This window comes from Cyanistes caeruleus, chromosome 13, assembly GCF_971803275.1.
Source record: "Cyanistes caeruleus chromosome 13, bCyaCae1.hap1.1, whole genome shotgun sequence".
Lineage (NCBI taxonomy): Eukaryota > Metazoa > Chordata > Aves > Passeriformes > Paridae > Cyanistes > Cyanistes caeruleus.
In genome coordinates this window covers 18,483,210-18,498,944 of record NC_141713.1, presented here as the reverse complement: position 1 = coordinate 18,498,944, position 15,735 = coordinate 18,483,210, and the positions used below count along the sequence as shown (strand labels likewise).

The window sequence follows — 15,735 nt, the reverse complement described above, 5'->3', positions numbered from 1 at the left end:
CACCGTGACCCCCACGCCTGCTTTGTGCCCCCGGCTGGCTCCCTGAGCTTAAAGAATTCCCAGATATTCCCAGAGGTTGGAGTTTGTCCTTGCGGGGGCTGGGTGGAACCGCGGCACTTCCAGGCTGGGTTCGGACGGGATCTCAGGGAATCTCCCGTCCCAGGTGTCGCTGGAGCTGTCCCCGTCCCGAATCCCGCCTGTCACCACCTGCTCCCCGCAAGAAGGGAGTTGGGTCCCTCCCTCCCTCCCTCCCTCCCTCCCTCCCTCCCTCCCTCCCTCCCTCCCTCCCTCCCTCCCCGCAGCCTCGCTGCTGGCAGCGGCTCCCGCTCCCTCCCGTCCCAGCCTTGCCCCGTGCCCGCATTTGCCTTGGCCGGGTGCCGGGGCGGCGATGGAGCCCTCGACCTTCCTCCTGGTCCTCCCCCCGTGGAAGCAGAAGCTCTGCCCTACCCTGGTGGCCCGGCTGCAGGTGAGCTCCGCTCCCAGCCTGTCGCAGCCTCTGCCCCCACCTCCCCTCCGCTCCTGCCCACCCCTCCCGGTTGTTCCAGGCCTCCCCCGCCGCCGGCGATGCCCGCAGCAGGTAAGGTGGGGTCCCTGCTGGGTTTGTGCACCGGCCGCTGCAAAGGGGTGTCCCCCGGGCCCGGGCTGCTCGGACACCCAGCTGAGAGCCCGAGCTGCTCGCCCCACGCCCTGCAGCCCCTGCCCCGCACGGGATCCTCCCGCGGGCATCCCAAAGGTGCGGTGCGCGTTGCCACCCCCGGGCCCGCAGATTCCCCCCCGGGTGTCCGCACGCCCGGGCTGGACACGCTCCGGCCCTCCCAGCTCGCTCTCCCGGGGCTGCACGGCCGCGGACATCGGCAGGCGCTGTTTGGTCTGCAATTCAATCCCCCGAGGGACATTCCCAGCCAGCCCCCTCCCCTCCATCCGTCCTAAATTCAGCTCACCCCAGCCACGACCCGGCTCCCGAACAAACAACAAAGGGCTGGGGTGAGTCCAGCGCGGATTAAAGCACCTGGGCAGGGAGGCCCGGCCCCGCGGGGTGAGACAATGCCGGCTTTTCTCCTTCCAACATCCCCATCCCTCCGTGGGACCCGGCTCAGGCTCTGGCACGGCTTCGTCCCGGCCCTGTTCTCCTTAATCCCTCGCTCCAGTGCTGGAAGCGAAGCCAGCTCTGGGCACAGGGAGGATTTCTGCCAGCACAGCCGCACAGATGCCACCTCTGAAACTCAGGAACTAAATTCCAAAGGAGCTTCATCCCCGTGATGTCCAGGAGTTGCTTCCCTGCTCCCTAAAGGCCGAGTGTGCAGGGATGCCCTCTTTCCAGGGAGCCCAAAAACCCTGCGGGCATCCCTGCAAGGAGGAGCAAAACCCAGCTCATCACAGCCCGGGGACGAGGTTCCCTTCTTTTGGGACAGGGCTTGGCTTGTCTCAGCCCTCAGGGGCCGCTGCCGCTTTGAATCTGGCCCGGACACCCCAAATCCCCCCTCGCGGGTGCCCCCGCTCCCCTGGGCACCCTCTGAGCCCCCGGCTGATCGTGCCCGAGCTGCGTCAGCCTGGCAGCGGCGCTGATAAGTGCCCGCTTTCCACGGCCCTTATCGCTGCCGGGGCGAGGCCGCTTTGCTTTAGCCCCGGACTCGTGTCAGGCAGCCCGAGCTCGTGTCCCACCTGCTGCCTTTGGGACGTTCCAGCTCAACCCCAGTTTGCAAAGAGCGGGGAGAGGGGGCACAGCCCTGCTGAGATCCTCCCGCTGACGGTGCCCATCTCTCTCTCTCTGCAGCGCACCTGCAGGAGTCCCTGGGCTCGGGCTTGTCCCTCCTGTGTCTCGGCGTGCTCCTGGGCTGTGCCGTGTGCCGCTGGCACCGCCGGCGCCCGGGCCGCCCCCTGGGCCGGCAGCGAGTGGAGCTGGGGGCGGCTCCGCCCGCGGCCACCGCGCCCGTGCCCATCCAGCAGCGCGGCGAGGAGCTGACGGGTGCCCGGGCAGAGGAGATTTCCCCGGCATCCCGGGGGGGCTCGCCGCACGGCAGAGCGTCCCCGCCCACCCTCCCCTTCCTCCCGCAGCTGGCGGGGCTGTGGCAGCGCCGCTGCACCATCGCCGGCACGGAAATCCCGTGCAACGAGCGGAGCCCGCTGGTCCCCGCCGTGCCGGGGTCCTCACCGCGCTCCGGGCGGCGTCCCCGGCTCCACTGCCACCTGCGCTACTCCCTGCCCGAGGCCACCCTCACCGTCACCGTCCTCGGCGTCTCGCACCTGCCCCAGGGCCACCGGGGCTCCCGAGTCAAGGTGTCCCTGGTGTCCCGCCGCCCGTCCGTGCGCCGCAGGAGCCTCCGCCGGGAGCCGCGCCGGTGCCGCTTCGGCCCGTACGGCCCGGAGGAGCTGGGCAGCTGCACCCTGCGCTTTGCTGTCTACACCAGGTCACGGAGCCTCCAGGATTCCTTCGTGGGCGAGGTCCTGTTCCCCTGCGCCGAGGCCTCCTGGGACCCCCGCGCCCCCTCCAGCTACTCCTGGGAGCTGGCAAGCACCAAAACCAAGCTCAGCAAGGTCAGCACGGCAGCGTTTGGGCTGAGTTTTGCTTGAGAACTTGGAGTTCCCTGGAACTCCACGGGCAGAGGCAGAGCCTCCTCCAAGCATCACCAGGAACCCCATGGTGTGTCCAGTACAAGTCCGTGGCGGTGCCTCGGTCCGGGCTGTGCACCCCATCCTCAGGGGTGCTAGGGTAGGAGGGGCAGACCATCCTGGCACCATCCCTGCAGTGATGGTGAGCATCAAACCCAGCTTGTCGGGTCACTCCTGCCCAGCCCTGACCTGCTGGGGGACGGGCACGGAGGGGCTGGAAGGGCTGGATGAGGTCCCAGGTGGAAGGGCTGGATGAGGTCCCAGGTGGAAGGGCTGGATGAGGTCCCAGGTGGTTTCACAGTGTCTCCTGCTCTCTCCTCCCGTTCCAGCACCGCGGTGCCCACACCCTGAGCTGCAGCACCTTCTCCTCGGTCCCCAGACGCCTGGGCCGGCTCCTCCTGCTGCTGCAGCACCAGGCTCAGGCGGGGCGCATCAAGGTGCTGCTGCGCAAGGCAGAGGTGCTGGGCCGGCTCTCCCGCCTGCCAGGAGCCCCAGGTAGGGCACGGGGACCGTGATGTGCCCAGGTGGGCACAGGGAACAGCTCCCCTTCCTTTTGCTTGGCAGATTCCCCTATTCCCTCTCAAACTTCCCTCTTCCAAGCACGGGCAAGGGTTGGAATGAGAGGATCTTTGGGGTTCCTTCCAACCCAAACCATTCTGAGATTCTATGAAAATGAAAATGAGCACAGGGAGCCTAATACAGATCTAGGTATCTCCAATATGGCCCTAAAGTGCTTGAAATATATTTATTTATGGCCCAAAATTAGCATGTGGCTTTCTGTCCTGCTGCCCGTCGTCACCTCTGGCTCTCCCCACTCTCTGGGATGTGGGCAGGAATGTGAGCTGAGGATTTTGGAGGTCTCTGCTCTCAAGGACGGACAGGCAGGTGAAACCTCAGGAGCTCTGTGCTCTCCCCACAGCTCCAGAGAGCCCCACGGGGGTCCTGCAGCCCCCCAAACACCGCTTGGCAGCTGCCAGCCTCCCTCCCTGGCATGTGTCCCTCTCTCCAGGGCTCTGTCTCCATTTCCAGGCCACTACGTCATCGTCCATCTCCACCACGACGGCCACATCATCGACACCAAGGAGACCAAGCCCGCCAGTGGCTACAACCCCGTGTGGAACGCGCCCTTCCTCTTCAGCATTCCCGCCGGGGACATCCAGCAGCAGGAGCTGGCCTTGGAGTTCATTGTCATGCAGGTGAGGTGACCGAGGCCCAGGAGGTGACCTGGCTCAGTGGGCTCAGCCCCGCAGGAGCTGGTTCTCACCACCCACGGGAGGTTTCTGGGGTGGGACGGCTCCTCTCGGGAGAAGGGAAGGCCACCAGCCATGTCTCCCTGCCCTGTGCTGCCCCAGGCTCGGCTCCACACCCGCGGCTCCATGCTGGGCTGTGTCCAGGTGGGGCCAGGTGCCCTTGGGACCGGGATGCCGCACTGGAGGGACATGTGCAGCCAGGCACCGCTGGAGTCGGAGCGTTGGCATTGCATCCAGCCCCCTGCACCCGGCCCTTGATCCTGCGGGAAGGACTCGGGACTGAGCCAGGGGGGCTCCGAGCTGTGGAGAGGGGATGTGGCACCCACACACCAGCAGGGGAGAAGCCCTGGCTCCATCTCTGGGGCTGGAGATCACTGGTGGTCGGCCCATCCTGAACATCTACAGAGGGGACTGAGCCCATCTGAAGTGGGAGAGAAGAGGAGGAGAGGAGCTTTGTCTGCTCTGTCCCCTGTCTGCTCCATCCCCTGTCTGCTCCATCCTGTCTGCTCCGTCCCCTGTCTGCTCCGTCCCCTGTCTGCTCCGTCCCCTGTCTGCTCCATCCCCTGTCTGCTCCGTCCTGTCTGCTCCATCCTGTCTGCTCCATCCCCTGTCTGCTCCATCCCCTGTCTGCTCCATCCCCTGTCTGCTCCATCCCCTGTCTGCTCCGTCCTGTCTGCTCCATCCCCTGTCTGCTCCATCCCCTGTCTGCTCCATCCCCTGTCTGCTCCATCCCCTGTCTGCTCCATCCCGTCTGCTCCACCCTGTCTGCTCCATCCCCTGTGTGCTCCATCCCCTGTCTGCTCCGTCCTGTCTGCTCCATCCCCTGTCTGCTCCATCCCCTGTCTGCTCCATCCTGTCTGCTCCGTCCCCTGTCTGCTCCGTCCCCTGTCTGCTCCATCCTGTCTGCTCCATCCCCTGTCTGCTCCATCCCCTCTCTGCTCCATCCCCTCTCTGCTCCGTCCTGTCTACTCCGTCCTGTCTACTCCGTCCTGTCTGCTCTGTCCTGTCTGCTCCATCCCCTGTCTGCTCCATCCTGTCTGCTCCATCCCCTGTCTGCTCCATCCCCTGTCTGCTCCATCCCCTCTCTGCTCCATCCTGTCTGCTCCATCCCCTGTCTGCTCCATCCCCTGTCTGCTCCATCCTGTCTGCTCCATCCCCTCTCTGTTCCATCCCCTGTCTGCTCCGTCCTGTCTGTTCCATCCCCTGTCTGCTCCGTCCCCTGTCTGCTCCATCCCCTGTCTGCTCCATCCTGTCTGCTCCATCCCCTGTCTGCTCCATCCCCTGTCGGCTCCATCCTGTCTGCTCCGTCCCCTGTCTGCTCCATCCCCTGTCTGCTCCATCCCCTGTCTGCTCCATCCCCTGTCTGCTCCATCCCCTCTCTGCTCCATCCTGTCTGCTCCATCCCCTGTCTGCTCCATCCCCTCTCTGCTCCATCCCCTGTCTGCTCCATCCTGTCTGCTCCATCCCCTCTCTGTTCCATCCCCTGTCTGCTCCGTCCTGTCTGTTCCATCCCCTGTCTGCTCCGTCCTGTCTGCTCCATCCTGTCTGCTCCATCCCCTGTCGGCTCCATCCCCTGTCTGCTCCATCCCCTGTCTGCTCCATCCCCTGTCTGCTCCATCCCCTGTCTGCTCCATCCTCTGTCTGCTCCATCCCCTGTCTGCTCCATCCTGTCTGCTCCATCCCCTGTCTGCTCCATCCCCTGTCTCCATCTGGAATCTCAGCTGTGCAGGAGCCGGGTGGGACAATCACCCAACCGAGATCCCTGTGGCCACCACAGTGGTGGCATCTCCTGCCCTTTCCACCCCGCCTGAGTGGAGCCGCGTGAACACGCCAATGTCACCTGCTGAAAAAGGTGTCCATCGGCATTTCTGATTGAGCGCTGGCCCTAATGAGGGCTCGATAAATAAATAAAGGGTTGGAAATGATCACAGGCATTGAGCTCTCTCTCTCCTGTCCATGGAGCACCACAATGAGGACCGCGGCAGGGTCACCACGGGGAGGAAGGCCGTGGCGAGGGTTGTCACTGTGGGGTAATCACGGTGAGGATGACCACGGTGAGGAAGGCCCCGAGGTGAGGAAGGCCTGCAGCGAGATAAGCCGTGATGAGGAAGACCTCGGTGAGGCAGGTGACGAAGATCGTGCTGAGGGAGAGGCCGGCCCTGGTGAAGGCAGAGTCTGAGGAGGAAGGTCATGGTGAGGAAGGCTGTGTGGGAGGTGAGGATGGCCATGGAGAGGAAGGCTGTAGTGAAGACGGCCCTGAGCACCCCTGCGGGCCGGAGCTCGGGGAGGAAGCCGTGCTGAGGGTGAGGATGGCGGTGAGGAAGGACAGGGTGACAGGGACTGCGGGCACCTAGAGCGCTCCGGCTCCTCCCAGCCCAGTTCAAACCCAGCTCGTTCCTCCAGGGCGGCTTTAGCTCAGTTCCGGCCCCTGCCATCCGTCTGAGGCGGGACTAACCCCGTCCCTCTGAGGCGGGTTTAACCCCGGCCCGTCCCTCTGAGGTGGGATTAACCATGGCCCAGCCCGTCCCTGTGAGGCGGGTTTAACCGTGGCCCGTCCCTGTGAGGCGGGTTTAAGGCAGGCCCGTCCCTGTGAGGCGGGTTTAAGGCCGGCCCGTCCCTGTGAGGCGGGTTTAAGGCCGGCCCGTCCCTGTGAGGCGGGTTTAACCGTGGCCCGTCCCTGTGAGGCGGGTTTAAGGCCGGCCCGTCCCTGTGAGGCGGGTTTAAGGCCGGCCCGTCCCTGTGAGGCGGGTTTAACCCCGGCCCGTCCCTGTGAGGCGGGTTTAACCCCGGCCCGTCCCTGTGAGGCGGGTTTAACCCCGGCCCGTCCCTGTGAGGCGGGTTTAACCCCGGCCGGGAAGCGGAAGCGGCGGCGCTGCGGGGCCGCAGGGGCCGGGCCGGGCCGGGCCGCACCCGCCGAGCGCGGCCGCAGTGGCGGCGGTGAGGCCGGAGGGGACGCGGGAGGGGCCGGAGGGGACGCGGGAGGGGCCGGGGCGAGACGCGAGGGTGGCGGGCGCGGAACGGGCGGGTAACGGCCCCACAACCCCCAGGCCCCGCGGGCACAGCGCTCCGGCAGCGCCCAGCCCGGGGCCGGCCGGCTCCCGGGGGTCCGGCGGCGCTCGGGGCCAGCGCTCTGAGCCCCGCCGTGTTCTCGTCCCGCAGATGCATCACTGCAGGAGGTTCCGGTCCCCGGAGCAGGACGGCGAGCTGGGGCACCGCTGGAAGCGGCGGCGGTCGCGGAGCAGGGAGTACGAGGGCAGGCTGCGGTACCCGCCCCGCAGGGACCTCTCCCGGAGATCGCGATCCAGGAGGTGAGAGCGCTGCGGGAGGGTCAGCCCCGAAAAACCCCCGTGCTGAGCTCGGCTCCTGGCTGCAGATCAGCTTTAAGCCCCTAAATCCAGGGGATGGAAGTGAAAAGCTCTCTTGTATGTGTGTGTATGTGTGCCTTCCCTGCCACGCTCAAGTTCTTCCCAAAGCCACGGCTGTCATGTTATCGAGGGAACAGCCTGTCCTGGAATCACGTTTCCATGCTGCGGAGGCATTAAAGTCTTTCCTGCCAGCCCGCTTCTCTCTTACAGGATTAAAATCAGATTTAAAGCAACCACGCACCTCCCTCACCTCAGAAAGGATCCCAGCTAAAGGATCTCCCCGCTAACTGATCTCTCTTGCTTTGCTTCGGGATTTTACCTTTGATCCTCCCTTTGTTCAGCGTTTCCACAGGGACAATTAGGCGCTGGAAGCGGGATGAGGCCTCTGATAAGAGCAGGGTTCTGGAACAGAGGCCGGAGCCGTGCGGCTGCAGTGGGCTGGAGGTGCTGTGGCTGGTGTGGTTCCACTGGTTGGACTGGGCAGGTGCAGCTGAGCTCATCTTTAAATTCCTGAAATGCTCTCCAGATTAATTTCTCTCCCCAGCCTGGCTTTTGTTTACTTGATGGAGGTGGATTGTGAAATAGAGCTGGCACGTGCAGCGGGATTTTCTGTTTTGTTTTTTTGGGGGTTTTTTTCATCTGATGGGTAATTTGGAACAGATTTGGATGAAAGCAGGCTTTTGTTGGGTGAAAACAGCTTTGTCCCTTCAGTCTCAATGTCTTTGAGGAGTCCTTCAGGTCATTATTTCTGCTTCCAGTGTCTGTCCAAAGCACACTGAGGTGTGTCTGGGTCGGTGCTGGACAGAGCTGTGGGGTTGTGTTTTGGGTACCTGAGCAGTGACCACGGGCCTCAGCTGCCTCGGCACAGCCTGGAATTGTGTTCTGCTCTGGGATGAGCCCCCCACCCACCTCCAGGTGCCCCATTAAGCTGAGCTTAATTAAGCCATAACCCATGAAGCAGAGCTGGTTGTTGACAGGGCAGAGAGGTGCAAGCAGCAGCAATTCCCATTTCCAGGCTGAAGGTCTTGGCTGGCAAAGCCGTTGCTGGGTGACAGCATCAACCCGGCCCGGAGCGTGCCCGGGGTTATCGCCGGGAAGCCAAAGCGCTGCTTTTATTTCAAATTGCAACATCTCCTACCTAATACACTGCTCCTTTCTCAACGGGGTGTGAAGCCAACCTGCAGTGAGATCTGCTGGGGAAGGCGTTCTGGGGGCAGAAGCAGGGAGAGCTGCTCTGATGTGCCCACAGTGTACCCAGAAGCTCACGTGTGACACCCGTGTGTCAGCATCATCACAGCTGAGCTTGCTCTGAGGTCTCCCGGCCATTGCTGATGCAGAGTTTGGGAGGTTGTTGCTCCAGGAGCTTGTGGCTTTTGCTGATGATCTGAGGTGCCCTGAGAGCTCATGTCCCCCCTGGGGTGACAGCCAGCGCCCTGCTGCTTGGTTAAGGACTCGTGAGACACCTTCCCGAGGGCGGAGGAGCGGTGACAAACACCTGTGTGCAGTGGCACAGGTGGCTCAGGGAGCATTGAGGGGTTGGAAGGGACCTTAAAACCCACCCAGTGCCACCCCCTGCCACGGGCAGGGACATCTTCCACGAGTCCAGGGTGCTCCAAGCCCTGTCCAAGGTGGCCTTGGACACTGCCAGGGATGGGAGTCCGCAACAAGGCAGGCAGCCCAGCTGGAGCTCTCAGAGGGTGGTTTTTCCCCAGCTCCTTATAACGTGGGAATGCATCACTGTTTTAGTCTCCAGAAGTTCTCCTCGGTGGTCAGAGTTTGAGGTGAAGCTCCTGCCGCAGGGAGCGGGAGCAGGAGGATTTCTCTGTGGTGACGGGACCCGAGGGAACAGCAGGGAAGCTGTGTCAGGGGTGTTGGGGTGGACATTAGGGAAAAGTGGAATTTTCTCCAGAGGGTGAACCAGGCACTGAAAAGCTGCCCAGGAGACAGGGTGAGACTGGGGTGTCCCACGCAGGATTTGGGCCTCGGTGGTTCTCGAGTCCCAAAGCTGCGATTCCACGGCTGGGCTCCAGCCGGCTGTTCCAGCATTGCCACGTTTCAGCGCTCTGGGTGCTGCCAGGCTTCAAGGGCGCTGTTTTTGTGCCGCAGCCATGAGAGGATGCCTTACCAGCGCCGATGCCGGCGGGACAGCGATGCCTACAGGTTTGAGGAGCGCAGCCCGTCCTTCGGGGAGGAATATTACCCGGCACGCTCACGCAACTGGCGGCGCTCCCGGGGCAGGGAGCAGCACCGGCCCAAGAGATACCAGCACCACTGCCGGAGACACAGGAGCAGGTCTTGTAGCAGTGCCTCCTCGGTGAGTAGCATCCACAGCGAGCTCAGGGTTTAACTGTTCTTGCCTCCTTCCAGCTCCGAGCGCTCTGGGTGAGTACCTCGATCCCCGTTTCTGTGTTTGTTGTCAAGTCCCGAATCTGTGTCGTGCTCAGCGGGGAGCGCTCGTAGCTGTTGGGTTTTGCCGGGCTAACCCCTGTAGCCTTAATCCGTGAGGGAACTAAGCCGTGTTCTTAAGGGCCAGGGAAGGGATCAGGGAGAGCTTCCAGTGGCACTCACGTGACACTGACTGACAAGGGAGAGCCTTGGCCCGGGGCCAGCCCTGCTCCTGGGGCTTTGTACGGCTCCGCTTCAGCCGTGGCCAGGGATTCGCTTCTGCCTGCGGCCGCTGCTGCTTCTGGGGTGGGGTTTGGTGTGCGGCATTCCTCGGTTTGGCTTCGTGCCGGGATCCCCTTCCAGGTGGGATCGCTCAGCCCAGCTCTCCTGAGCTGTTTTTTCTGAGAGAGGGTCCCACCTTCCGAGGGTTCGCGCGTGTCCTCTTCGCCCGTTCCCACTTGGATCTCCGCTTCTTGCACGCTTCGCCCTGAGACGTAGCGTTCCTTCCAGGGATTAACTGGGAATGTTTGGAGCTGGGTGGGGGTGCTCCCAGGAGTGCCCTGGAAAAGTGGTGTGAGGTGTCAGACCCAGCACTTCAGCTCTTCCCTTCTGTAAGGAATGTTCCCCTCCCACCTGAAATGTTACCCCGGCTGAATACCGGCTCTGATCCCAGCAGCTGGATAATCTGCGTGGCTGGGAACTTCTGAGCTCCTCCTTTTGATTCCTTTCCAGCCCACCTTGGAATTTCGGTGTTGAGGGAGCCAGGGCTGTGCTGGAAGCACAAGGGGGTGTGTGGTGGTGACGCTGTACCGGGTCTGGGCTGGCAGGAGCTCAGTCCTCCGACACCTCACAGCTGTCCCAGCTCTCCTCTCCACCTTCTCCTCTGTTTCAGCTGGTTTTTTTGGGGGAGTTCTGATCTTAGCTCATTATTTTGGACCTGCCTGGGGGGGCGAGGGGCACAGAAGAGAAGCCTGCTAGAAATGTCAGGCGTGGAAATGTCAAAGTTTCCGTGAATTCCTTTGGCTGCAGGGATTGTGACTAGTTTGAAAGCGGACTAGAACGAGGTGAGGAATTAGGGCAGCTGGCTTTGTGGACCCCGGGTCCTTGCAGGAACGTTGGGCTGGTTTTCCAGTAGAAGCTTGCCAGTAGCAGGGGGTGAACATCACCTCAGGCCTCGCCTGAAGCATTTCCTGGGGATTGATTTACCTGTCCCGTTCCTAAAGCTCTCCCCGTTCCAGGAAGGCTGATGTGCCCCGGTGTGTGAGCACGTGCATTTAGGGTCGGCGTGGCAGCAAGTTCCCCTTCTGCAGGGGAAGGGAGCAGGACACAGCTCTGGGCAGCTGCAGCTGCATTTCCTGAGGCACAAAGAGCAGGGTGCAGAGAGGGGGGAAACAAAAAACCTGCTACTGCGGCTTCTACTGGGCAGCCTGTCCAAAAGGAGCGCTCGCCTGCGGAGAGGTGATGTTCTGCTGTGCCTCTGGCTGCATCCTCCGTGGCAAACAGAGCATTCCCGCTGCAGCTCCCCATCCTGGAAGAGCGGGGCGTTTCCCTGCCCCAGAGGCCGTAGCTTATGAGACAAGTTTTCTTGCCATACCTGTAGCTGTTGATGACTTTTCTGTTTTGAAGTTAGTTTTGTGTCTTGACGTGTCCCTTGCAATATCCCTATCGTTATATATGCTGTGTGCCTTATGAAATGCTGGGATCTGGAAAATCCACCCACCGGCGGCCCCGTCGTCTCTCCAACCTTTGAATGACCGCTCTGATTGCCGTCCCGGGGGGCGGTGAGTGCAGAGAAGCCAACAGAGCAGTAAGCGCAGCAGGAGCGTGGAAGATGACAAGGAAGGTCACCTGGTGTGCAGGATCGGCGATTGGCTTCAAGAGCGATGTACAGCCACCTTTCGTAAAACTTTACCTCTACTTTTACCCCCGGGTTAGCCCAGATCTCTCGTCCTGTACTGGAGGGGTCTCTAGTGTTTTATTTACTGACCACTAACTTGCCTGAGGCAGAGCGTAGACACTTGAGTTTTAAAGAGTGTAGCAGCCAGAGACAGTTCTTTTGTTTGCTTTGACGTTTTGTTGGTGTGAAGTGGCAGGAGCCCGGCTCTGGCTGAGCCCCACCCCGGGCTCACACCCGCTCCTGTTTTCTCTCCTAGATGAAATCGTCGGCAGCCTTGGCGAAGGCACTTTTGGAAAAGTGGTGGAGTGCGTGGACCACGCCAGGTGGGCACCTCTCCCTGCACCTGTCCCACCTGGGTTCCATGGGACCAAGTTTGTCACCTTCCAGGTGTCACCGCCTTCCTCAGAGCAAGGGGAAAGGGCCTGCCTCAAACCTCAGCCCAGAATTTCCAGGCTGGTGTGTTGAGGGAAGCAGGGGGTCGCAGAATAGAATCATGGAATATCCTCAGCTGGAAGGGACCCATGTGAATCATCCAAGTGCAGCTCCTGGCCCTGCACGACACCCCAGCAAAATCCCACCCTGTGCATCCTTGAGAGCGTTCTCCTGGAGCTCTGGCAGCCTCAGGACCGTGCCCCTTCCCTGGGGAGCCTGGGCAGTGCACACCACTCTCTGGGGAAGAGCCTTTCCCTGATGTCCAGCTCTTCCCTGGTACCCAGCCTGACTTTCACAGCCCCAGCCATGGAAGGTTATGCTGCAGTGAGTTCCTGCTGAGGGGTGGCCCCTGTGACCTCCTAATCTGCCAGGGCACTTCTCCATTCTCTCCTTTAACCTTTACATTTCACCCCTGCGCCCTTCTGACCTCTTGTCTGGGCTCAGTTTGCTGCAGGGGAGGTGGCCCTGGAGTCACAGGGAGCTGAGGGACTGCCGTGTCCCTTGGTAGTGACCAGCAGTGGCCAGCTAGCCCCTGCCCAAGCAGCACCAATGGCTGGCAGAGCTTTGTGAGGCCAAGTGGTGCCTGCAGTAATGGTGTGTGCCTGTCCCCGTGGGCTGAGCACACAGGTTTTCTCCTCTGACTCCATCCTGTCTCCTTCCTTCCTTCCAGAGGCAAATCGCAGGTGGCGCTGAAAATCATAAAGAACGTCGGGAAATACCGAGAGGCTGCCAGGCTGGAAATCAATGTCCTGAAGAAAATCAAAGAGAAGGACAAGGAGAACAAGTTGTAAGTTCCCAGTGCCACATCCTTGCCCGCAAAGCAGCACGGGGCTGAGGATGTGGTGAGGGAGAAGTGGCCCTGTTCCTCTCCTGCCTCGTCCCACGGGAACAGGGGGAGCTCTCTCCAGAGGTGGCTGAGTGAAGCAGGAAGCATCTCCCTGGGTTGCTGTGCTCCTGAGCCAGCTGGCTGGGAGTTGTGCTCACCAGCCACTCCTCAAGTGGCCAAGGAACATGGGAATGGCTGTGCTGGGCATCCCTGGAGGGTGGATAACCCCTGCCTGTCTCTCCCTGCGCAGCCTGTGCGTCCTGATGTCGGACTGGTTCAACTTCCACGGCCACATGTGCATTGCCTTTGAACTCCTGGGCAAGAACACGTTCGAGTTCCTCAAAGAAAACAACTTCCAGCCGTACCCCCTGCCGCAGATCCGGCACATGGCCTACCAGCTCTGCCATGCCCTGAGATGTGAGTGACCCCAAACGGGCTGGGAGGAGCTGCCCTGCCACTGGGCTGGCCAAAGCTGTGCGGGTGCTTCTCTCTGGTTCTTAGAGAGGCTGTTGTTCTCCTCCCTGTGTGCAGTTCTCCATGACAACCAGCTGACTCACACCGACCTCAAGCCAGAAAACATCCTGTTTGTCAACTCGGATTTTGACACTCTGTACAACGAGAACAAGGTGAGGTGTGTCCCAAGGAGCTCTGGCTGTATCAGGAATAGGCTGCTTTTCCCTCCCTGCACAAATTCCCTGCTCTGTCCAGGCCTTCGCAGCCTGCAAAGTGGGAACAAACTGGAAGTCAGGCCTCTTCTTCCTGCTGTGCCTTCCAAAATCCTTAAGGCAGCCCAGAGTGTTCAGGGATTTTCTGTAACAGTGCTCTGGGATGTTCAGAGCTCCACAGCTCCATCCCAGCGAGGAGCTGCAGCCCAGCAGAGCGCCATCCCAGTGAGGAGCTGCAGCCCAGTGCTCAGAGCTCTCTCCTAGCGAGGAGCTGCAGCCCAGCACTCTGGGGGCTCCTCAGAGCTCCATCCCAGTGAGGAGCTGCAGCCCAGCACTCAGAGCTCAGAGCTCCATCCCAGTGAGGAGCTGCAGCCCAGCACTCTGGAGGCTCCTCAGAGCTCCATCCCAGTGAGGAGCTGCAGCCCAGCACTCTGGGGGCTCCTCAGAGCTCCATCCCAGTGAGGAGCTGCAGCCCAGCACTCTGGGGGCTCCTCAGAGCTCCATCCCAGTGAGGAGCTGCAGCCCAGCACTCCAGGGCTCCTCTCCCAGCCTGGCCCTGTGCTTTTCCCGCAGAGCTGTGAGCAGAAATCCATCCGGAACACGAGCATCCGTGTGGCCGACTTCGGCAGCGCCACCTTTGACCACGAGCACCACACCACCATCGTGGCCACCCGGCATTACCGGCCCCCTGAAGTGATTCTGGGTGAGAACTGCACTTTTTGGGGAGTCTCAGGGTGGGGCACAAGTGGAGCAGCTGCCCCAGGGTGATGCTGGCTAGAGAAAAACCTGCTTGGGAGCGCTCCAACTCTTGGACAGATAATTTCTAGCTCTGAGTGGAATCCCTGTGGTTTCAACAGGGAGAAATGTGTTGGGTTTGTTGGGGGCACAGAGTTAATTTGGTTTTCTTTGCAGAGCTGGGCTGGGCACAGCCATGTGATGTCTGGAGCACTGGCTGCATTCTGTTTGAGTATTACCGTGGCTTCACACTCTTCCAGGTAGGATTCTTGTTCCCTGAGAACCTTTCATGTCCTAAAGGGCCCAGAATTAGGTGAAGGGGAGGGAAACACATATCAGGCACTAAGAATGAGAAGCTGAGTGTGAAAATGAGCCCTGGAAAAGGGCTGGTTTAAGGAGTGCCTTGCTGGAAGGACAGAGTCCAGATCACTTCTGGGTTATTTCTATTCTCTGAAGAAAGGGTAAAGTAAAACATGACAAGTTGGATAGGAGCTGGTGGAATCCTTTCTCCCCTGTCCCTGCAGAGCTGACACACCTTTTGTTATCAGCTCCCCAAGCTCTGACTAACCCACCGCTGCTCCGCTCCTTGCAGACCCACGAGAACCGTGAGCATCTTGTCATGATGGAAAAAATCCTGGGGCCACTGCCGTCTCACATGGTCCACAAAACTCGGTAAGAGCCTGGTGCTCAGCCCAGGCACCGTCACTGGCATGGGAGGGAGAGATCCTGCCTAATCCCCACCTTCCCTGTGCAGGAAGCAGAAATACTTCCACAATGGTAACCTGGTGTGGGATGAGAACACGTCCGATGGCAGATACGTCCAGGAGAACTGCAAACCCCTACGGGTAGGTGCTGCTCCCTTCCCTGGGCTCTGGGGCTCAGGAATGGGAATTCCCATTGTAACTGCTTGCCAGGGAGCCCCAGCTCTCAGCTGCAGTGATCCTGGTCTGCTTCGGCAGCCCTGGGGGATGCTGTATTTGGGATGGGAAGCAGTTCTGGGGGATGCTGTATTTGGGATGGGAAGCAGTTCTGGGGGATGCTGTATTTGGGATGGAAGGCAATCCTGGGGCTGGCTCGGTGTCCCCTGGCTGAGTGTCCCCTGTCCCTTCCAGACGTACATGCTGCACGACTCGCTGGAGCACGCGCAGCTCTTTGACCTGATGAGGAGGATGCTGGAATTCGACCCCTCGCAGCGGATCACGTTCTCAGAGGCCCTCCTGCACCCCTTCTTTGCTGGGCTCTCGGCAGAGGAGCGGATGCTGTGCGGGCGCGGCGCCAGCCGGGACTTGAGCAGATGACGGCCGGGATCCCTCGGGATGGATCCCTCGGGATGGATCCCTCTGGCCTCTGCAGCTCGGCCCCGCTCTCCTCCCTGAGTCCACAGGGGCTGGGGCACTGCCACAAGGACCCTGGGGAGGGGAAGGGGAAGGAAAGCTCCATTGGAAAGCACAGATTTGTCTATTTATATGTTGTAAAGTTAAAATAAAGTGTTTCTTATTGTTTGATACTTCCCTCGTAGGCGGGTCTAGGGGTGCCTTGGCCCAGCTTTGCCTCTTCTGCAAAGAAGGAA

General features: G+C 61.1%; 2 protein-coding genes across 5 annotated transcripts; both read left to right on the top strand.

Moving 5' to 3' along the window:
* The first annotated feature begins 388 nt into the window (after nucleotides 1–388).
* LOC111946086 (synaptotagmin-5-like) lies at nucleotides 389–5,785 on the top strand. Its single transcript, XM_086849771.1, has 6 exons — nucleotides 389–466; nucleotides 694–868; nucleotides 1,775–2,535; nucleotides 2,940–3,105; nucleotides 3,640–3,806; nucleotides 3,963–5,785. Exons 1-6 carry the CDS (start codon nucleotides 389–391, stop codon nucleotides 4,116–4,118), a joined length of 1,503 nt encoding a protein of 500 aa, XP_086705897.1. The 3' UTR covers nucleotides 4,119–5,785.
* Nucleotides 5,786–5,805: 20 nt separating this feature from the next.
* CLK3 (CDC like kinase 3) lies at nucleotides 5,806–15,672 on the top strand. Of its 4 annotated transcripts, none has more exons than XM_086849448.1 (13): nucleotides 5,806–6,074; nucleotides 7,020–7,168; nucleotides 9,332–9,539; nucleotides 11,402–11,495; nucleotides 11,764–11,830; nucleotides 12,610–12,726; nucleotides 13,016–13,182; nucleotides 13,297–13,391; nucleotides 14,004–14,133; nucleotides 14,343–14,425; nucleotides 14,758–14,837; nucleotides 14,920–15,010; nucleotides 15,278–15,672. In XM_086849448.1, exons 1-13 carry the CDS (start codon nucleotides 6,051–6,053, stop codon nucleotides 15,461–15,463), a joined length of 1,491 nt encoding a protein of 496 aa, XP_086705574.1. In that variant the 5' UTR covers nucleotides 5,806–6,050; the 3' UTR covers nucleotides 15,464–15,672. The 4 variants fall into 4 exon arrangements, with proteins under 4 accessions (XP_086705574.1, XP_086705575.1, XP_086705577.1 ...); XM_086849449.1 differs by lacking the exon at nucleotides 5,806–6,074 and adding an exon at nucleotides 6,667–6,797; XM_086849451.1 differs by lacking the exons at nucleotides 5,806–6,074; nucleotides 11,402–11,495 and adding an exon at nucleotides 6,747–6,797.
* The last annotated feature ends 63 nt before the right edge of the window (nucleotides 15,673–15,735 follow it).